Source organism: Pan troglodytes, chromosome 6 (genome assembly GCF_028858775.2).
Source record: "Pan troglodytes isolate AG18354 chromosome 6, NHGRI_mPanTro3-v2.0_pri, whole genome shotgun sequence".
Classification (NCBI taxonomy): Eukaryota; Metazoa; Chordata; class Mammalia; order Primates; family Hominidae; genus Pan; species Pan troglodytes.
In genome coordinates this window covers 11873407-11895302 of record NC_072404.2, presented here as the reverse complement: position 1 = coordinate 11895302, position 21896 = coordinate 11873407, and the positions used below count along the sequence as shown (strand labels likewise).

Genomic DNA, 21896 nt, shown 5'->3' with positions numbered 1-21896 from the left:
GTTGATCACTGGTTAGCCAGAAGATCCTTCTGATGAGGGCAATTGATAGTATGGAGTATTAGTATGCATAGTGTATGGAATGTGTGTGTTCAGAAAGACAGCCTGTGCGCCAGTGTTGATTGACAGTAGAGTAATCAGAAGTCAGATAGTCACTGCAGGTTGGACGCAGGGGCACACGCCTGTAATCCCAGAGCTTTGGGAGGCTGAGGCAGGCAGATCCCTCGAGCTTAGGAGTTTGAGACCAGCCTGGGCATCATGGTGAAACCTTGTCTCTACAACAAATGTAAAAAATTAGTCAGACTTCATGGTGTATGCCTGTGGTCCCAGCTATTCGGGAGGCTGAGGTGGGAGGATCGTTTGAGCCCAGGAGATTGAGGCTGCCATGATCGTGCCACTGCACAGCTCTCCAGCCTGGGTGACAGAGTGAGACAATGAGACTCTGTCTCACAAATAAATTAATAAATAAAATAAAATAAAATTTAAAAATTATTTTAAGATAGTCACTGCAGAATTTGGTATTTCTCTCTCCTCGGCCAAGCTGGAATGTTTTACCCTGACTACTTCACAAAGGTCAGGTGTGATAGTATCATGTAAAACCAAAGTCTTGTCTTCAGCAAAGTTATAAGAAGAGGTCATGGATTTTCATGTGGGAAATTAAACCACGTAGTGAAGTAAACTCAGATCCCGACAAGTAGATCCCACATGGAGAAATGTACCACTGAACCTGTGTAGTTTACTGAGTACTCTCCTGTGTAGTTTGCTGAGTACTCTCCTGTGTAGTTTGCTGAGTACTCTCCTGTGTAGTTTGCTGAGTACTCTCCTGTGTAGTTTGCTGAGTACTCTCCTGTGTAGTTTGCTGAGTACTCTCCTGTGTAGTTTGCTGAGTACTCTCCTGTGTAGTTTGCTGAGTACTCTCCTGTGTAGTTTGCTGAGTACTCTACTGTGTAGTTTGCTGAGTACTCTCCTGTGTAGTTTGCTGAGTACTCTCCTGTGGAATGCGTGAATTGTTTTTATTCTCAGTAGGAGGCAATGGTAATAATAGACATTTAGTAAGCTACTTTATATCCCTTCCCTGTTCCTCTTAATAGAGGTTTTTTGTTTTTGTGTTTTTGAGACAGAGTTTCACTCTTTTGCCCATACTGGAGTGCAGTGATGTGATCTCGGCTCACTGCAACCTCTGCCTCTCGGGTTCAAGTGATTCTCCTGCCTCAGCCTCCCGAGTAGCTGGGATTATAGGCGCCCGCCGCCACACCTGGCTAATTTTTGGATTTTTAATAGATAGGGAGTTTTGCCATGTTTGTCAGGCTGGTCTTGAACTCCTGACCTCAGGTGATCCACCAACCTCAGCCTCCCAAAGTGCTGGGATTACAGGCGTGAGCCACCATGCCTGGCTGAGGTCTTGTATTTTTTAGCCATTCGGCAAAGATAACCTCTCGTCTGTGACATTTCAAGTTGGCCCAGGTAATCACAGACCACTTAGGGTCCCAGATGGACCACACTTCAAGATGAAAGGATGAAGACCCAGTTCCACCCTGCCCTGCCAGCCCCTGTGTAGGGTGGCCCTGTTGACTCTGTAGCTTTTCCCGTTCGTCTTCCCCTTGTTCCCTGTACTCAAGCCTCTCTGGCTGTCTTTCTTTTTCCCTTGGCAGGCCTGATGAATCCCTATGTGGCCACTAAGCAGAATGAAGGATATCTTTATGTGTGGCTCTGCAAACATCAGCGGTCCATCCTGGGGCTTGGCACAGATTGTTGTCCCTGTCTAGAATACTTGTCCTGCACCCTGCACCCACTTCTCCCCCATTACCTGATTAACTCTCTTATCCCCGGACTCAGCTCAAAGGTCACTTCCTGACCCCAGGGTGAAGTCTCTCTATGACACTGGGTGCTTTTTCTTCCTGACCTTCCTGTCGTTTCTCATCATAATTGACTTGCCTGAGTATTTGCTGAACGTCTTTCTTCCCCGGTAATCTGTTGGCTCCAGGACCAAGCCTGTGTTTGCTCACCAGCTGTCTCCTGCCTTTAGCAGTGTTTGTCTTATCCAGCACTCAGGACCGGATGCAGTGGCTCACACTTGTAATCCCAGCACTTTGGGAGGCTGAAGTGGAAGGATCGCTTGAGCCCAGGAGTTTGAGAGCAGCCTGGGCAACATAGTGAGACCCTGTCTCTATCTTTGAAAAAAATAACAAAAGGTTAAAAAAAAAAAAACACTCAGTAAATCCAGGAGGAGAGAAGGATGGAGATATAATACAGGCAGAGGAAGGAACAGGATAGCAAAATAAATGCTGTCTGTTCATTCTGTTTACAAATGCTGGCAATGACCTAACCCAGTGTTTCAAATTCTGTATTAGAAGGAGGAAAAATAGCATTTTTGTGATATTGTTATCCTTAAGGAAAGGATTCAGAAAAAGTGGGAGTCATTGGCGTGGCAGGCTGAGGAAAAAGCAAACTACTTTTGTAGTTACTTTAACTTTTTTTTTTTTTTTTTTGAGACAGGGTCTTGCCCTGTTGCCCAGGCTGGAGTGCAGTGGTGTGATCTTGGCTCACTGCAACCTCCACCTCCTGGGTTCAAGCAATTCTAGTGCCTCAGCCTCCCGAGTAGCTGGGATTACAGGCATGAGCCACCACTTCCAGCTAATTTTTGTTTTTGTGGGTGTTTTTTTTTTTTTTTTGAGACAGAGTCTTGTTGTGTGGCCCAGGCTGGAGTATAGTGGTGTGATCTTGGCTCTCACTACAACCTCTGCCTCCTGGGTTCAAACGAATCTCCTGCCTAAGCCTCCCAAGTAGCTGGGACTACAGGCGTGCGCCACCATGCCTGGCCTAATTTTTATATTTTTAGTAAAGAGAGGGTTTCGCTGTGTTGACCAGGCCAGTCTCAAACTCCTGGCCTCAAGAGATCTGCCTGCCTCGGGCTCTTAAAGTGCTGAGATTACAGGCGTGAGCCACCGCACCTGGCCTGTAGCTACTTTAACTTCTAAAAAGAACTTTCAAGAAAGAGAAAATTAAAAGGAACTTCTCAGGAAGTTTTGTGACACTTAGCTGAATAATGTTGTTATTCGTGTTGTTATTTTGACATGAATTCAAAATACAGTATTGTTGTTTTCATTTCATTTCTGCTGTAAAGCTAAATGTTTGACTTCAGAATATGGTTTGAATCATTTCTGTGTTTTTCAGACCTCAGACTCTCAACTTAACTGCTGTTAATGAAGCTGTTCTGATAGAAAATCTGGAAATATTTAGAAAGAATGGCTTTGATTTTGTTATCGATGAAAATGGTAAGTTATTAATTAGAACTATAGCGGCTGGGTGTGGTGGCTCACGTCTGTAATCCCAGCACTGTGGGAGGCCAAGGCGGGCAGATCGCCTGAGGTCAGGAGTTTGAGACCAGCCTGGCTAACATGGTGAAACCCCATCTCTACTGAAAATACAAAAAGTAGCCGGGCGTGGTGGCGGGTGCCTGTAATCCCAGCTACTCAGGAGGCTGAGGTGGGAGAATCACTTGAACCCGGGAGGTGGAGGTTGCAGTGAGCCGAGATCACGTCACTGCACTCCAGCCTGGGCAACAAGAGTGAAACTCTGTCTCAAAAAAAAAAAAAAAAAAAAATTAGAACTATAGATTCTTGTCTTTTTAGAGCTGGGAATAATCTTTCAGGTCATATAGACCAGTTTTTTTTAATTTTATAAAAGATTAAAAAGTTCCTCCAAAAAGCATTTTGTGACTTTCCTCTCTTTCAGGTGTTCACTTTTTTTTTTTCTGAGATGGAGTCTTGCTCTGTCGCCCAGGCTGGAGCGCAGTAGTGCCGATCTCGGCTCACTGCAAGCTCCGCCTCCCAGGTTCACACCATTCTCCTGCCTCAGCCTCCCGAGTAGCTGGGACTACAGGCGCCTGCCACCACACCCAGCTAATTTTTTCTATTTTTTAGTAGAGACGGGGTTTCACCATATTAGCCAGGATGGTCTCTATCTCCTGACCTCATGATCTGCCCGCCTTGGCCTCCCAAAGTGCAGGGATTACAGGCATGAGCCACCATGCCCGGCCTCAGGTGTTCATCCTAAGTAGCTTTCAAGTGAAACGTGTTTGTCAAGTCATGGATTTTTCTCAAAATTGTATTCTTTTAGCTCCAGTCACTGAAAGGGCTAAACTGATTTCCTTGCCAACTAGTAAAAACTGGACCTTCGGACCCCAGGACGTCGATGAACTGATCTTCATGCTGAGCGACAGCCCTGGGGTCATGTGCCGGCCTTCCCGAGTCAAGCAGATGTTTGCCTCCAGAGCCTGCCGGAAGTCGGTAAGTGAAGAAAGCCTGGCTGTCAGCTCAGCTGCTCAAGCTTGCAGTCGAGGAAGGTCTCAGCCCAGCTCCTGATTTGGTCAAGGTTGTAAACGCCTTTGTGATTGCCAGGGGTCATTTTACACAGAGAGCTATGTGCAACGTCGTAGCTGAGCATCCCTGTCGTCTGCATTCTCTGTGACCTTGAACTCATAGTTATTGCTCTTTTGTTACCTCTGTTAAGCATATTCTTGGCTGGGCGCGGTGGCTCAAGCCTCTAATCCCAGCACTTTGGGAGGCTGAGGCAGACGGATCACGAGTTCAGGAGATCGAGACCATCCTGGCTAACATGGTGAAAGCCCGTCTCTACTAAAAATACAAAAAAATTAGCGGGGCGTGGTGGCGGGCGCCTATAGTCCCAGCTACTCGGGAGGCCGAGGCAGGAGAATGGCGTGAACCCAGAAGGCGGAGCTTGCAGTGAGCCAAGTTCATACCACTGCACTCCAGCCTGGGTGACAGAGAGAGACTCCGTCTCAAAAAAACAAAAAAACCCCAGAATTCTTCTTCTTTTTTTTTTAGACAGGGTCTCCCTCTGTCGCCCAGGCTGGAGTGCAGTGGCGCAATCACAGCTCACTGCAGCCTTGACGTCCCAGGCTGAAGCGATCCTCCTCTCTCTGTCTCCCAAGTAGTTGTGACCACAGGCATGCACCACCATGCCCAGCTAATTTTTAAATTTTTTGTAGAAACATGGTCTCCTTTTGCCCCTTGCCTCAGCCTCCCAAAGTGCTGGAATTACAGGCGTGAGCCACTGTGCGTGGCCCGGCCAGTATTCTATCTCTGAGCTTTGGTTGACTCCAACGCAGTTAGCATTTGAGGTACCTTGTTCGTCTATGGACCTTATGGGTCATAACAACATTGGGAGATAAAGATTTGCTGCTGCCAGGACTCGGCGACATTGGACACGATTCTGCAGAGTCATCGAGGCAGCAGGTGCTTCACGGGGTGCCGTGGTTGTCATTGCACGTGGTGTCACTGCCGCTGCTTCGGTTGGTGTGGGAAGGTGGCAGCAGTGGTTCTGCCTGCAGTGGGGATTAGCCTGATGTCCAAGAAAAGTGACTGTGTATCAGCCGGCCACTGGGAAGGGCCAGGACGCCATTCCTTTATTTATTCAGCAGATGCTCCTTGAGCCCCTGCTGTGGGGCCCGCCCTGCTCCAGGTGCTCGGGACACAGAGGTAACAAGGCGGCTGCAGCCCCTGCCCCTGTGGAGCAGACAGTGGGGAGAAATAGGCATCACCACAAATAAATGACACGCATTAGATGCCAGTAAGCACAGTCAAGAGATTCAAACAGCATTTTTGTCTGTTTTTGAGACGGAGTCTCGCTCTGTTACTAGGCTGGAGTGCGGTGGTGTGATCCCAGCTCACTGCAACCTCCGCCTCCCGGGTTCAAGCGATTCTCCTGCCTCAGCCTCCCAAGTAGCTGGGACTACAGGCACCCACCACACCTGGCTAATTTTTATATTTTTAATAGAGATGGGGTTTCACCATGTTGGTCAGGCTGGTGTCGATCTCTTGACCTCATGATCTGCCCGCCTTGGCCTCCCAAAGTGCTGGGATTACAGGCGTGAGCCACCGCGCCTGGCCTAAAACAGCGTTTTGGGACAGGAAATGACAAGAGAAAAACATGGTGACCAGGTGAGATGGTGGTCAGGGAATGGCATCTGGGCAGGTGGCATCTCAGCTGCCATCTAAAAGGTGGGATGGAAGCCAGGCATGGTGGCTCACACGTGTAATCCCAGCATTTTGGGAGGCCAAGGCGGGAGGATTGCTTGAGGCCAGCAGTTAAGAGACCAGCCTGGGCAACACAGGCAGACCCCATGTCTACAAAAAATTAAAAGATTAGCCAGGCGTGGTGGCATGTGCCTGTAGTCACAGCTACTCAGGAGGCTGAGGTGGGAGGATCACTTGAGCCAGGGAGGTCGAGGTTACAATGAGCCAAGATCACGCAACTGCACTCCAGCCTGGGTGACAGAGTAAGACCTTGTCTCAAAAAAAAAAAAAAAAAAAAAAGGCAGAATGGAGCCCTCTTGGGTAAGAACTTTCCAAGCGAAGGAAGTAGCAAGACTGAAGCCAGAGGCTGATTGTGTCCCTGGAGAGGGGAAGGGAGTGAGCAGAGCGGCGTCCAGAGGACAGCCACGTAGAGTGTTGCCGGTCATACCTAGACCCTGGGAGTCTGTGCTGTGTGTGGCGCGAGCCACTGGAGAGAACAGACGGGAAGGAGTCCCGTGATTGCAGCTGCTGGAGAGAGAACAGACTGGAAGGGGTGCTGTGGCTGCGGCCGCTGGGGAGAGCAGCAGCTGGGGGCCACGTGGGGAGTGGGTGGGATGGAGCCTGCTGTGTGAGCTTCAGGTGTCATTTACAGCCATGAGATTAGATGAAATGACTCAAGGGCAGAGTTTAATTAGAAGAGGGCCCAGAGTCTGACTTCTAGCCACAGTGTTTCTTGGATAAAGACCTAATATGAGCTGGGCGTGGTGGCTCACACCTGTAATCCCAGCACTTTGGAAGGCGGAGGTGGGTTGATCACCTGAGGTCAGGAATTTGAGACCAGCTTGGCCAACATGGTGAAACCCCATCCCTACTAAAAGTACAAAACTTAGCTGGGCATGGTGGTAGGTGCCTGTAATCCCAGCTACTCGGGAGGCTGAAGCGGGGGAATTGCTTGAATCTGGGAGGCGGAGTTGCAGTGAGCTGAGATCGCACCATTGCATTCCAGCCTGGGAGACAGAGTCTCCCCACCACCCCTGACCTCGCCAAAATAAAAGACATAATATGGATCTTCCAGTCTTGGAGTCTGTGAGTGAGAGTGTGGAGCTGAGCTCATAGCCGGGCAGTTTTGATGTCGTGAGTTTAGTGTGACTCAGTGGCCCGGGGAACCACAGGCAGCTCCTTCCCTCCCGCCCTGGCCTGCCCGTCCATCTCCGGTGTTGTCACTGCCTGCCCAGGAGGCTCCTGCTTTGAGCCCTGCCCACCCTTCCAGCCCCATCTCCCCACCACGCTTCCAGCCATGTAGCTGTCTTCCAGTTCCACGCTCGCCTCAGTCTCCTCCCTGCCTTACACCCTTTCTCCCTACTCTCCTCTCTACCTGGGTTTGCCACCGTCACCCTTCACCCCATCCCCACACCTGAGCAGGCCGCCTCGCCTGGGCGCCACCTGTCTTGGTTCTCTGTTGACTTGTTGATTGTTTGTCCTTCTCCAACCTGCTGTCACCCCAGCCTTCTGACTGTGCTTGGCACATGGCGAGCCCTCAGGGTGCTGCAGGAAGAAGGAAGGTGACATTGGGCTTCAGGCTTGTGTCCTCTCCTTCCTGTCAGAGGACCCATGGCAGGGAGGCAGCAGGGCCAGGGCTGGAGTGCTATGGGCAGCAGGTCAGAGCTCGACAGAGGGGGAGTGACACCTGCACCCATTGGGGGAGAGGGTCCCGGGAGTGCCACAGTCCCAAGGCAGGTGTTTGCGTGATGGGCCTGTGCAAGAGGAAGGGAGTAGCAGTGCAGCTGGGGTGAGGAAGGGAGGCATTCGTGCTTGGAGGTGGGGGTGCAGGCACAGCCCAGCGAGGGCCAAGTCAGGGGACAGACGGGGGCTTTTATTCAGGTGAGGGGGAGAGCTGTGAAGTGGAATGAATAACCTGACAGCCCTTTAAAAGTAATCACTGGCTGCTGAGTGGAGAGCGGCTCGGAGGGGTCGCAGTGGGGCAGGGAGGCCTGCTGGGAGGCTGCTGCACCTGCCAGGGTGAGAGGGCAGGGTGGCTGCTGAGACAGGTGTGGTCGGCGTCTGGAGTGGAGGCGGTGCCACCTTGAAGGAGCCACAAGGAGCCTGATTTCACAGAAGGGTGGAGGGCTGAGATCTAGAACCTAGGCTTCTCTAGGGGAAGGTTTTTCAGGGGTTTTTCAGGGAAGGTAGTTTTTGAGCTGTAATCTTGTCCAGCCTTATTTTAGAGAAGAATGCTTCTGAAGAGCTGCCATTCTGACGTCAAAAAACTACTAAAACGTTGAACCGTTGTGTCTCACACTCAGGTGATGATTGGGACTGCTCTTAACACAAGTGAGATGAAGAAACTGATCACCCACATGGGGGAGATGGACCACCCCTGGAACTGTCCCCATGGAAGGCCAACCATGAGACACATCGCCAACCTGGGTGTCATTTCTCAGAACTGACCGTAGTCACTGTATGGAATAATTGGTTTTATCGCAGATTTTTATGTTTTGGAAGACAGAGTCTTCACTAACCTTTTTTGTTTTTAAATGAACCTGCTACTTAAAAAAAATACACATCACACCCATTTAAAAGTGATCTTGAGAACCTTTTCAAACCAGATGGAGCATTGCTTGCAAATTTTTTTTCTCTATGTTTGCATGCGCTCGTGTGTGTGTGTCCAGGCAAGAACACATTTTATAAAAATAAGAACACTTGGGCTGGGCATGGTGGCTCATGCCTGTGATCGCAGCACTTCGGGAGGCCGAGGCCGGCGGATCACCTGAGATCAGAAGTTCGAGACCAGCCTGACCAACATGGAGAAACCCTGCCTCTACTAAAAATACAAAATTAGCCAGGTGTGCTGGCGCATGCCTGTAATCCCAGCTACCCAGGAGGCTGAGGCAGGAGAATCGCTTGAACCCGGGAGACGGAGGTTGCAGTGAACCGAGATTGCGCCACTGCGCTCCAGCCTGGGTGATAGAGCAAGACTCTGTCTCAAAAAACAAAACAAAACAAAACAAAAAAAAACCAAACCACTTTGGAAGTTACTCAGGCCTCTGCTCTGGCTGGACATAGTTTAGTCTATAACTTTCAACCCTTAACAATAATTAAATTCATCTTTGTTTAATTTCATAAATTTAAAAGTAGGGTCCTTTTCGGTTAGTGATTCTCAGCCCTGATTCACACTAAATTTTTAAACAAGGGGGATTCTCTGCCCGGCTGGAAGAAAATGACTGGATGGGACAGGGGTCACTATTTGAAACATTCCTCTGTGCGGCCAAGGTCGCAAAGTGCTGTCCTCGCAGGGGAACAAAAAGAGTTTGGTTTCCCATAATTTGATGCTGTGATTTGGTTTCCTCAGGGTGTGAACTGTAGAACATTCCAGTTACTGGCCTTGAATGGTTCTGGGAATATAAGAATCCCTGTCTGTCTTTTCAAATAGTTTTCATGGAACCTTGTCCTGTTTGAACTTGGCTGAAAATGGAAGTAAAGATGCCCTCTTGGGGGCCCAGAGATGACAGATGTGGCTCCCCCTGCTGCCCCCACCCCTTCTCCAGACTGTGGGCGGCTCCCCTTCCTGCTTTAGAATCCCTCAGATGGAGGAGGCGGTACAGTAGTCACTGTGCCATCGTGTCTGGCACTGTGCTGGCGTGGTCTGCAGGATCCCACTTATGAACTCTCCAGATTGGGAGCTGTGGCAGGATAACAGCCCCCAAGACAGCTGTGTCCTAATCCCCAGAACCTGTGACCACGCTGCCTCACGTGGCAGAAGGGACTCGGCAGGTGTGATTGAGTGAAGGATCTTTTTTTTTTTTTCTTTGAGATGAAGTTTCGCTCTTGTTGCCCAGGCTGGAGTTCAATAGCATGATCTCAGCTCACTGCAGCCTCTGCCTCCCAGGTTCAAGTGATTCTCCCACCTCAGCCTCCCGAGTAGCTGGGATTACAGGTGTCCAGAACCATACTGGCTAATTTTTGTATTTTTAGTGGAGACAGGGTTTCACCGTGTTGACCAGGCTGGTCTCGAACTCCTGACCTCAGGTGATCCGACCGCCTCGGCCTCCCAAAGTGCTGGGATTACAGGTGTGAGCCATCATGCCTGGCTGAGTTAAGGATCTTGCAACAGAGAGATTATCCTGGATTGTCTGGGTGGGCCCAGTCCATTGGGTGAGTCCTTCAAAGGTGGAGACCTTTCCCTGCTGGCCAGAGAGAGGCTGCCTTGCTGGTTTTGGAGATGGAAGGAGGTACCACTAGTCAAGGATTGCAAGCAGTCTCTAGAACAGGGATTCCAACACTCCGGACACAGACCAGTAGTGGTCCATGGCCTATTAGGAAGCGGGGTGCACAGCAGGTTAGGGGCTGGCAAGCCAGCGAAGCTTCATCTGTATTTACAGCCACTCCCCGTCGCTGGCGTTACCACCTGAGCTCCACCTCCTGTCACACCAGCGGTGGGCATTAGATTCTCATAGGAGCACGAGCCCTATTGTGAACTGCACACACGAGGGATGTAGGTTGCACGCTCCTTATGAGAATCTGATGCCTGATGATCTGTCACTGTCTCCCGTCACCCCCAGATGGGGCTGTCTAGTTGCAGGAAAACAAGCTCAGGGCTTCCACTGAGTCTCTATGATGGTGAGTTGTAGAATTATTTAATTATATGTTACAATGTAATAATAGTAAAGTGCACAATAAATGCAATGCACTTGAATCATCCTGAAACCATCCCTCCCCGACCCCCATCCATGGAAAAATTGTGTTCCGCGAAACCGGTCTCTGGTGCCAAAAAGGTTGGGGACCGCTTCTGGAAAAGCTGGAAAAGGCAAGAAAACGCATTCTCCCCCGGAGCCTCTGGAAGGAACCAGCACTGTGGGACTAATTTACATACTGTAGGGTAATTTGTGTTGCTTCGAGCCACTAAATTTATGGTAATTTGTTTGCGGCAGCAATGGAAAACTAATGCCTGCGTTATTCGTATTTTATGATGAAGCAGTTAGCAGAGCTGAGAAAACCCTGGCCTGCTGCCTCCAGCGTCCAGCCTTTCCCCCGGCCTTCAGGACCAGCAAGGGCGGGACACCTGCTTGGCGCTGGCGCGCGGCCCCTTTAAGAGCACAGGGTGGGCCTGGCGGCGTCCGCGGTTGCCTGGAGACCGGAGCCGGGTCTGGGACGCAGAGAGCCCGGCAACACCTCAGCCCGAGCCCGGCGAGGTCTCTGGGCTCCTGGAGCGAGGTGAGCGCCCCAGGCCGCGGTCCTGCGTACGCCGGGACAGCCATGGCGACTGGGTCCTGCTCCTTCCCGGCCGGACTGACGCGGCCTCCCAGGACCCGAGCACGTGCGTGATGGGCGAGGAGGGCCTAGGCCGGGCAGACCAGTGCAGGGAGCCGATTCTTCCCGGCTCACCGTAGACACAGGAGAGAGACGGCCTCTCCTTAAGCCTAGGAGAACAGAGGAAACATTAGGAAACGCACTGAGAAACGAAATTGGCTTGATTTGTAGTTCACTTATTTGTAGGTCACTGACAGAAGACCGAAAAGCTCGTAGTAAAGGCCCCTCTAAATTTAGAGGTGAGAGCACCTTGGGCTAGGGGACCCAGGGGCGGCTTCACTGAGACAGTAGTCGGGGGTGGGAAGGAGCAAGGGTGTTGGAAGGAAGAGAGAAGGCTTGGCCGGGCGCGGTGGCTCACGCCTGTAACCCCAGCACTTCTGGGAGGCCGAGGCGGGCGGATCACCTGAGGTTAGGAGTTTGAGACCAGCCTGGGCAACATGGTGAAACCCTGGCTCTACTAAAAATACAAAAATTAGCCGGGAGTGGTGGCGGGCACCTGTAATCCCAACTACTTGGGAGGCTAGGGCAGAAGAATCACTTGAACCTGGAAGGTTGCAGTGAGCCAAGACTGTGCCACTGCACTCCAGCCTGGGTGACAGAGCGAGACCCTGTCTCAATAAATAAATAATGGAGGAAGAGAGAAGGCTGGAGATGGGTTCAACTGGAGGGTGGGGTGTCCAGAGGATGGCATCCAGGAAGAAGAGGGCAAGAAGTGCCCACTGCACCCGTCGGGGCCTACGAAAAGGGACCAGACCTGGCCTTCACCACAGGGCTCACCTATGCATCCTGCTTGATGGACCAGGGTGCTTTCAGCGGGGCCAGATTAGGAAAGCCATGAAAACTATGGCTTTGAAACCCTGCACCGCAGCTCATATGCCAGACAAGCAAAGATATGCGCTGGAAACGGAGCTCGAGCAACGATGCGCTGGAAATACAGCTCAAGCAACGATGCGCTGGAAACGCAACTCCAGCACACCGGTCCTTGCTTGTCCGGCATATGAGAGGCACTCAATCGATGGCAGTGCTAGAGGGAGTGGGAAACCAATGATTTCAAGTTTGAAAACAGGAAAGGGACGAGATAATCACTCAATTTATTGACTTTGCTCTGTATCCTGTACTTAGGGATTTTTCTGTGTGTCATCGATTTAATTCTTACGAGACAAGGTACTGTTATTTCTATTTGTGAGGCAGAGGAGATTAAGCAACTTGCTTCAGAACACAGCACTTGGCCGAGCTCAGTGGCTCATGCCTGCAATCCTAGCAGTTTGGGAGGAGAAGGTGGGAAGATTGCTTGAGGCCAGGAGTTTGAAACCAGCCTGGGCAAAATGTACAACACCCCGTCTCAAAAAAAAAAAGGAAACCAGCCTGGCACGGTGGCTCACACTTGTAATCCCAGCACTTTGGGAGGCCAAGGCAGGCAGATCACGAGGTCAGGAGTTCGACACCAGCCTGGCCAACACAGTGAAACCCCATCTCTACTAAAAATACAAAAATTAGCTGAGTGTGGAGGCAGGTGCCTGTAATCCCAGCTACTCGAGAGGCTGAGGCAGGAGAATCACTTGAACCTGCAGTGAGGTTGCAGTGAGCCAGTGAGCCAAGATCCTGCCACTGCATTCCAACCTGCAGGACAGGGCTAGACTCTCTCTAAAAAACAAACAAACAAACAAACAAAAAAAAACCCCAAAAAAACGCAGAACTGGGCCGGGCACCCACACCTGGTGGCTCACGCCTGTAATCCCAGCACTTTGGAGGCCGAGGCGGGCAGATCACGAGGTCAGGAGATTGAGACCATACTGGCTAACACGCTGAAACCCCGTCTCTACTAAAAATACAAAAAGAATTAGCCAGGTGTGGTGGTGGGTGCCTGTAGTCCTAGCTACTCAGGAGGCTGAGGCAGGAGATGGCATGAACCTGGGAGGTGGAGCTTGCAGTGAGCCAAGATCGCACCACCGCACTCCAGCCTGGGCAAGAGAGTGAGACTCCGTCTCAAAAATAAATAAATAAATAAATAAACCCATAGAACTGGTAATGGGCAATGCAGGACTCCAAATCCAGCTCTCGCACACTTTACAATGCTGACCTATAAGGAGAGGGGCTTTTGTTTTGTTTTGTTTTGTTTTGAGACAGAATCTCGCTCTGTTGCCGAGGCTGGAGTGCAGTGGTGTGATCTCGGCTCACTGCAACCTCCACCTCCTGGGTTCAAGCGATTCTCCTGCCTCAGCCTCCTGAGTAGCTGGGATTACAGGCATGTGCCACCATGCCTGGCTAATTTTTTGTATTTTTAGTAGAGACGGGGTTTCACAGTGTTAGCCAGGGTGGTCTCAGTCTCCTGACCTCGTGATCCACCCGCCTTGGCCTCCCAAAGTGCTGGGACTACAGGTGTGAGCCACTGCATCCGGCCGGAGAGGGGCTTTTAAAGTGTGAATTGGCTGCATGCAAGACCTGAGAGGTGAAGTAGCCTATTTCATGTGTAGGGTTACCTTTCAAGAAACAATGCTAGACAATGGTTCCAACTTAAATAATTTTTAGGGCAAGGTACAGTGGCTCACACCTATAATCCCAGCACTTTGGGAGGCTGAGACAAGCGGATTGCTTGAGCTCAGGAGTTCCAGACCAGCCGGGGCAACATAGCAAGACCCTGTCTCTACAAAAAATTAGCCAGGTGTGGTGATGCATGCCTGTGGTCCCAGCTACTTGGGAGGCTGAGGTGGAAGGATCGTCAGAGCCTAGGAGGTTGAGGCTAGAGTGAGCCGTGATTGTGCCACTGCCCTCCAGCCTGGGTGACAGAGTGAGACTCTGTCTCAAAAATTAAAAATAAAAAAATTTTAGGAACAACCAATGCGATGTTGAGGTTGTATTTTTATAAACTGATGGTACTTGAAACTTGTAATTATAATCATTTTTGAGACAGAGTCTTGCTCTGTTACCCAGACTGGAGTGCAGTGGTGTCACACCACTCACTGCAGCCTCAACCTCCCAGGCTCAAGCAGTCCTCCCACCTGAGCCTCCCTAGTAGCTGGGACTACAGGCATGTGCCACCACGCCTAGCTAATTTATTTTTATTTTTTGTAGAGAGGTGGCATCTCACTACGTGGCCTAGGCTGGTCTCCACCTCCTGGACTCACATGATCCTCCCACCTTGGCCCTCCAACGTGCTGAGATCGCAGGTGTGAGCCACCGCACCCGGCCCTGGTAACTAATTTTTCAGACTTTGTCAGGAGAATGATAATGACATTGTGTTGTAAAACTGAAATTTTAACTACAAATGAAAACCCCAAGTGTTTGGAGACGTAATTTTTATTTTTCAGATAAAACTCATCAGTGCTTTGAAACGAGCAGCTCTGAACCAAAGAAATCATTTGATTCAAGTAACCATTGGATCTTCCCAAGGCAATGGTGAAAGAAAAGAAAAAAGCAGACAAAAAAGGGGAGAAGTCTGCCCGCTCTCCCTCATCTCTCTCTGATAATCTAGACTTTTCCAAACAAGATGGCAATACCACTAGGCAAGAGATGTCCCCAGCTGGTGTCCCATTGCTGGGAATGCAGCTCAACGAAGTGAAACCCAAAAAAGACCCCCAAAACATTCAGCAGAACGAAGATGCTACCCAATACGAAGAGTCCATTCTGACCAAACTCATAGTGGAAAGGTGATTTTAATGGGGGTGCCATCGGGTATAACACTGCCAGTCAGGCGGTTTATCTTATTTTATTTTGAGACAAAGTTTCACTCTGTCGTTCAGGCTGGAGTGCAGTGGTGCGATCTTGGCTCACGGCAACCTCCACCTCCCACATTCAAGCAACTCTCCTGCCTCAGCCTCCTGAGTAGCTGGGATTACAGGTGCCCGCCACCATGCGTGGCTAATTTTTGTACTTTTAGTAGAGACAGGGTTTCACCATGTTGGCCAGGCTGGTCTCGAACTCCTGACCTCAGGTGAGCCACCTGCCTCAGCCTCCCAAAGTGCTGGGATTGCAGGCATAAGCCACTGTGCTTGGCCTGAAGGTAATTTTATGTATTTAAAAAAATTATTTTATTTTAGATTTAGAGGGTTACATGTGCAGGTTTGTTACATGGGCATGTTGTGTGATGCTGAGGTTTGGGCTTCTAGTAAGCCCATCACCCAAATAGCAAACATACAGCCCCATGGCGCGTGTATATATAGAGTTTATTGTGGTGAAACATATAACAAAATGTACTATCTTAATTATTTTAAGTGTACAATTCAATGGCATTAAGTACGTTCATAGTGTTGTACGACCATCTATTAAATAGTAACTCCTGGCCAGGTGCGGTGGTTCAAGCCTGTAAGCCCAGCACTTTGGGAGGCTGAGGCGGGCAGATCACTTGAGGCCAGGAGTTTGAGACCAGCCTGGCCAATATGGTGAAACTCCATCTCTACTAAAAACACAATAATTAGCTGGGCGTGGTGTCATGTGCCTGTTATCCCAGCTACTCAGGAGGCTGAGGCGGGAGAATCACTTGAACCCGGGAGGCAGAGGTTGCAGTGAGCCGAGATCACGCCATTGCATTCCATCCAGCCCGGGCGACAGAGTGAGACTCCATCTCAAAAAAAATCCCCAAAAGACAAACAAAAAAACCCCGAAACACCTTCATTCCTCACCCTACCTTCAAACCCCTGGTAACCTCTTCTACTTTCTAGCTCTGTATATATATATATATATATATATATTTTTTTTTTTTTTTTCTGACTTCATTCTTCCCATTACATAGTTATATAGTTTAACCCACTGTCACTTGGGTTTATTCACGTTGTTCATTACCTTGAATTACCTTTATTTCTTTGTAGCTATGAAGGGGAAAAGGTTCGTGGGCTGTATGAGGGAGAAGGCTTCGCAGCCTTTCAAGGCGGTTGTACCTATCGTGTAAGTCGCCCATTTGAGAACCTGCAGGAAGGGGAGGAAGGTGTGGGGTGATGGTCGTAGATTTGTAAATCTTCAGTAAAATCCACTGATGCTTCAAAAGAAATCGGAAGCTCTTCATGCCGATTTTATTCTGAAACCTGATTACCTATTTAAGGTAAAAATAATGCTCAATATAACAAAAGTTATTTTAGATTTGTTTCTTTTCCTGATTATTTTATATTTTTTGAGACAGGGTCTCACTGTGTCACCCAAGCTGGAGTGCAGTGGCACAATCATAACTCATTGTGGCCTCAACCTCCCGGAGTCAAATGATCCTCCCTCCTCAGCCTCTTGAATAGCTGGGACTACAGGCGTGAGCTACCACGCCTGGCTAATTTAATTTTTTTTTTTTTTTTTTTTTGGTAGAGACAAGGAGTTGCTATGTTGCCAGGGCTGGTCTTGAACTGCCGGGCACAAGTGATCCTCCTGCCTCAGACTCCTAAAGTGCTGGGATTGCAGGTGTGAGCCCCGGCACCCGGTTGAGAACACATTTTTGTAGCTGAGGTCATCCTTAGGTCATGAAGATGAGGACCTCTTAGATCCTTTTTAGAGAAGGATGGAGCCCAGCATGGAGGCAGCTCAGAGTAGGACTCAGTAGGACTCAGCTGGTGCTGAGTGCGCAGACAAGCATCTTCACGCACGTGAAATCGGGATAAGGCAGCTGTGGGAGAGAATCATCAGCTGCAGGCCAGGCGCGGTGGCTCATGCCTATAATCCCAGCACTTTGGGAGGCCAAGGCGGGCGCATTGCTAGAGCTCAGGATTTCAAGACCAGCCTGGCCAACATGGTGAAATCCCGTCTCCACAAAAAATACAAAAATTAGCTGGGCATGGTGGTGGATGCCTGTAGTCCCAGCTACTCGGGAGGCTGAAGTGGGAGGATTGCTTGAGCCTGGGAGTTTGAGGCTGCAGTGAGCTATGATCACACCACTGCACTCCAGCCTGGGTGACAGAACCAGACCCTATCTCAAATATGTATATGTGTCAGCTGTATTCTAAGTGTTTGTCGTGGCTTTGTTTTGTTTTGAAGGGTATGTTTTCAGAAGGACTCATGCATGGACAGGGGACTTATATTTGGGCCGATGGATTAAAATATGAGGTGAGGCATATAACCAGTTATAGTTCTAAGCTGTGAGTATTGGATGGAACAATCAGTTTCCCACAATTGAACAGACTGTTTTCGTAGATGTCATTCAGCATATGGGTTAAGAAAAATTTGCAGAACCAGAGGATCTAGTAACTCATGACTGCATGGGACCCGCCATTAATTGTTATTGGTTTCATCTGTGTGTTCTAGAGGTATTCTATGTGTTCTAAGCACAGAGAGCACACGTACATGTATGTAGCTTGTCCTACTTTTTTCTTTGAGACAGGGTCTTGCTCTGTTGCCCAGGCTGGAGTATAGTGGTGCGATCATAACACTGCAGCCTGGAACTTCTGTAGCCTGTCTTGCTTTTTACAAACACACATAGTTTATTATACACTCTCTTTGGCATATTTACTTAGTTAGTTAGTGAGTCTGAGATGGGGTCTTGCTCTGTCACCCAGGCTGCAGTGCAGTGGTGAGATCATGACTCACTGCAGCCTCGAACTCCTAGGCTCAAGCGATCCTGTTGGCTCAGCCTGCTGAGTAGCTGTGACTACAGGTGTGCTCCACAGCGCGCAGCTAATTTATTTTTACTTTTCTTTTATTTTGTAGAGACAGGGTTTGCCGTGTTGCCCAGGCTGGTCTCGAACTCCTAGGCTTAAGCGATCCTCCCACTTTGGCCTCCCAAAGTGCTGGGGATTACAGGCGTGAGCCACCACACCTGGCCTGTACCTTTAAGTTTGAGATCAAACCATATCCATTCATGCAGATCTGTTTTTAGTGGCTGCATGTATTCCATTATGTGGCTTTTATTTAACCTGTCTTGTGGGGTTGAGGGGAATGTGTATTTTTAAACTGATTGCAAGGACCAAATTGTTCGCCAAGAGATTGTACCAGGCTCAATTCCCACCCACAAAGTGAGTGAGCGCCTGAAATGCTATTCTAAAAATCCCAAATGCAGAGTTGCTAACAGATGGTGTTTATAAATGGTAATGATGACATTTAAAACACATGCGCATAATGCACTTATTCAAATACCACGCAGGCAATGATAGAAACGGAGTCAAGTTTGGGCCGGGAAGCCACCTGCAGCTGGGCGGTGAGAGGCGTGCTGCAGAGGAGCGGGGAGAGGGAGGGGCTGACCGTCACTGGCGGGGCGAGGAGGATCTCCAAATTCCAGGGGAGCCTGAGGATTGGGCCCCCATCTTGGGTTCATGCCAGCTCCCTTCCCACGCGACATCCCGCCTTCTAGCCGGTGACTGACATGTAAGGTTTCTGGTCTTTATTTTATTTTATTTATTTTTGTGGGATAGAGTCTTGCTCTGTCGTCCAGGCTGGAGTGCAGCGGCGGGATCTCGGCTCACTGCAACCTCCACCTCCTGGGTTCAAGCAATTCTCCTGCCTCAGCCTCCAGAGTAGCTGGAATTACAGGCGCCCGCCACCACGCCGGGCTACTTTTTGTATTTTTAGTAGAGATGGGCTTTCGCCATGTTGGCCAGGCTGGTTTCAAACCCCTGGCTTCAGGTGATCTGCCCACCTCAGCCTCCCGAAGTGCAGGGATTACAGGTGTGAGCCACCGCACTGGGCCAGTTTCTGGTCCTTAAGTGACAACTTACCAAGAACCGCCCTGTGCCTCGTTGTCTCGGGAAACTCTCGGCAGGTGGGGAGGTCATTTTTGCAGGCACAGACCCCCACTCCAGCCCAGTCAGGGGGGCTTCTGGGCAGGACTCGGGGGGCTCCCAGAAGCATTCTCAGAGGCCGACTGGCCTCATGGGTCCTGGCTGGTGATCAGGCCACGGCGTGCTGTCCTCTTTTCTCTGCTGCCGTGGCTGCCTCCAGGGAGTTCAGGTTCCTGGAAGAGAATCCGATGCTGCTGGGTGCTGTGCACTGTGCTGCCTGCTGCCCACTCAGACGTCCTGGGCAGAGCGCGTTCCCTGGCAGATGCCCCTGGGGCAGGCTGTTGGCTGATTTGTTTACAGAATATTTTGATGACCCATGGCAGAAAGAGGGATTTCCTGACCGGGCATGGTGGCTCACGCCTGTAATCCCAATACTTTGGGAGGCCAAGGTGGGCAGATCATCTGAGGTCAGGAGTTCGAGACCAGCCTGGCCAATATGGTGAAATCCTGTCTCTACTAAAACTACAAAAATTTGCGGGGCATGGTGGTGCACACCTGTGATCCCAGCTACTTGGAAAGCTGAGGCAGGAGAATTGCTTAAACCTGGGAGGCGGAGGTTGCAGTGAGCCGAGACTACACCATTGCACTCCAGCCTGGGCAACAAGAGCAAAACTCCATCTTGAAAAAAAAAGGAAAAAGAAAGAGGGATGTCCCCAGTCATCACTAAGCCTGGAGGGAACAGTGAATTCACCTCCTTCGAGCGGGTTATGTTTTTTTTTCATTAGAGACAGGATCTTGCTCTGTCGCCCAGGCTGGAATGCAGTGGTCATAGTTCACTGCAGCCTCAACCTCCTGGGCTCAACAGATCCTCTCACCTCAGCACCCCCAAAGTGCTGGCATTATAGGCGTGCACCACTGCACCTTGGTGGCCAGCACCTGTAGTCCCAGCTACTTGGGAGGCCAAGGTGGGAAGATCACTTGAGGCTGGGAGTTTGAGACCAGACCAGCCTGGGCAACATAGAGAAACTCCATCTCCACAAAAAATTTAAAAATTAGTGAGGCTTGGTGGCACACACACTTGTGTTCTCAGCTACTTGGGGGGCTGTGGTGGGAGGATCTCTTGAGCCTGGGAGGTCGAGGCTGCAGTGAGCTATGATTGTGCCGCTGCACTCCAACCTAGGTGACAGGGTGAGACCCTGTCTCAAAAAAACAAAAACAAACAAACAAAAAACAAAAACTAGGCATGATGGCTCATGCCTGTTAAATGCCTGTTAATCTCAGCACTTTGGGAAGCCGAGGCAGGTGGATCACCTCAGGTCAGGAGTTCGAGACCAGCCTGGCCAACATGGCAAAACCCCGTCTCTCCTAAAAATACAAAAAAAATTAGCAGGGTGTGATGGTGGGTGCCTGTAATCCCAGCTACTCGGGAGGCTGAGGCAGGAGAATTGCTTGAACCCGGGAGGCAGAGGTTGCAGTGAGCCAAGATGACGCCATTGCACTCCAGCCTGGGCGACAGAGTGAGACTCTGTCTCAAAAATAAAAACAAAAACAAATAAAATCTTTTTCTAGAGACAGGGTCTTCCTAGGGTGCCCAGACTGGCCTCAAATTCCCGGCCTCAAGCAGTCCTCCCGCCTCAGTCTTCCAAAGTGCTGTGATTACAGGTGTGAGCCACTGCGCCCTGCCAAGGTGGGTTCTAAGAATCTGAAGTTCCCCAGGTCAGGATTGGAAGCCAGCACTTTCCAACGTCACCTGCTTGCTTCTTCGAACTTGGTCGACCTGCAGCCTCCCAGATATTTCCTCCTGCCTGAGCTTCCGCCCACTGGTCGGGTCAGATGAGAGAGGATGCGATGAGAGCAGACAAGGAAGGAAGAGAGAGAATGTGAGGGGGATGTTCAGTGTGTCCACAGGAGAGGCAGGAACAGGATCAGAGGTCAAGCAGCTCCTGGAACCGCCCGCAGGACTAGGGATTCCCGCCCACACCCCCCAACGCTTCCTTCTGTCACCCCATGGCCGTTCTGCTTCAGGGCAACTTTGTGAAGAATGTCCCGATGAACCACGGCGTGTACACGTGGCCGGACGGCAGCATGTATGAAGGCGAAGTGGTCAACGGCATGAGGAACGGATTCGGGATGTTCAAGTGCAGCACCCAGCCTGTGTCCTACATCGGCCACTGGTGCAATGGCAAGCGGCACGGGAAGGTGGGCGAGGTGGCCACGTGGAGGGCAGGTGGGGCAGGAGTGAAGGGGGTGGGCGGACATGGGGGGGCAGCCATGAGGGGGCAAGGTCGGGGGGGTCTGGGGGGCAGAAAGGAGTGGGGTGGCCATGTGGAGGGCAGGGGAGGGGCTGGGTGGCCACATGGAGGGAGAGAAGGGGGTAGGGGCTAGCGGCGCTGTCCAGGGCATATTCACTTTTTGTTTATTGAGGTGAAATTCACATCACATAAATTGACCATTTTATTCATTTTTTTTTTTTTTTTGAGATGGAGTCTTGCTCTGTCGCCCAGGCTGGAGTGCAATGGTGCCATCTCGGCTCACTGCAACCTCTGCCTCCCGGGTTCAAGCAAATCTCCTGCCTCAGCCTCCCAGGTTGCTGGGACTACAGGTGTGCACCACCACGCCCAGCTAATTTTTGTATTTTTAGTAGAGATGGGGTTTCGCCATGTTGGCCAGGGTGGTCTTGAACTCCTGATCTCAAGTGATCCACCCGCCTCAGCCTCCCAAAGTGCTGGGATTACAGGCGTGAGCCACTGTGCCTGGCTGTATGCAGGCTTTAATAGGCTATTTATTGAGTTGTGTTGTTTTTGTTGTGTGTGTGTGTGTGTGTGTGTGTGTGTGTGTGTGTGTGTTTTACAGCAGATTGCTTGAGACATATTGGAGGGATTGGGGGTGGTGACTTCTAGACAGCAGCATCTGCATGGCTGCAAGAAGG

General features: G+C 50.3%; 2 protein-coding genes across 20 annotated transcripts in view; both read left to right on the top strand.

Annotated features, from left to right (window-relative positions):
- LOC742579 (mismatch repair endonuclease PMS2) overlaps window positions 1-8640 on the top strand; it is a 54390-nt gene extending 45750 nt beyond the window's left edge. Inside the window, 3 exon segments of the mRNA XM_063813972.1 lie at window positions 3172-3272; window positions 4117-4286; window positions 8339-8640. Coding sequence (XP_063670042.1) covers window positions 3172-3272; window positions 4117-4286; window positions 8339-8482 — 415 coding nt within the window. The 3' untranslated portion in view covers window positions 8483-8640.
- A 1049-nt stretch (window positions 8641-9689) lies between these two features.
- The window catches only part of LOC738574 (radial spoke head 10 homolog B), a 48425-nt gene continuing 36218 nt past the window's right edge, over window positions 9690-21896 (top strand). For 2 of the 19 annotated variants that reach the window (XM_063813960.1, XM_063813964.1), the window contains exons 1-6: window positions 11152-11581; window positions 14415-14534; window positions 14651-14989; window positions 16148-16223; window positions 17292-17360; window positions 20993-21166. In XM_063813960.1, the coding sequence (XP_063670030.1) occupies window positions 14736-14989; window positions 16148-16223; window positions 17292-17360; window positions 20993-21166 (573 nt within the window). In that variant the 5' untranslated portion in view covers window positions 11152-11581; window positions 14415-14534; window positions 14651-14735. Of the gene's footprint in view, window positions 11582-11601; window positions 12507-14414; window positions 14535-14650; window positions 14990-16147; window positions 16224-16656; window positions 18615-20992; window positions 21167-21896 lie in introns of those variants that run through there. The other 17 variants (XM_063813956.1, XM_063813957.1, XM_063813951.1 and 14 more) reach the window with 16 other exon arrangements.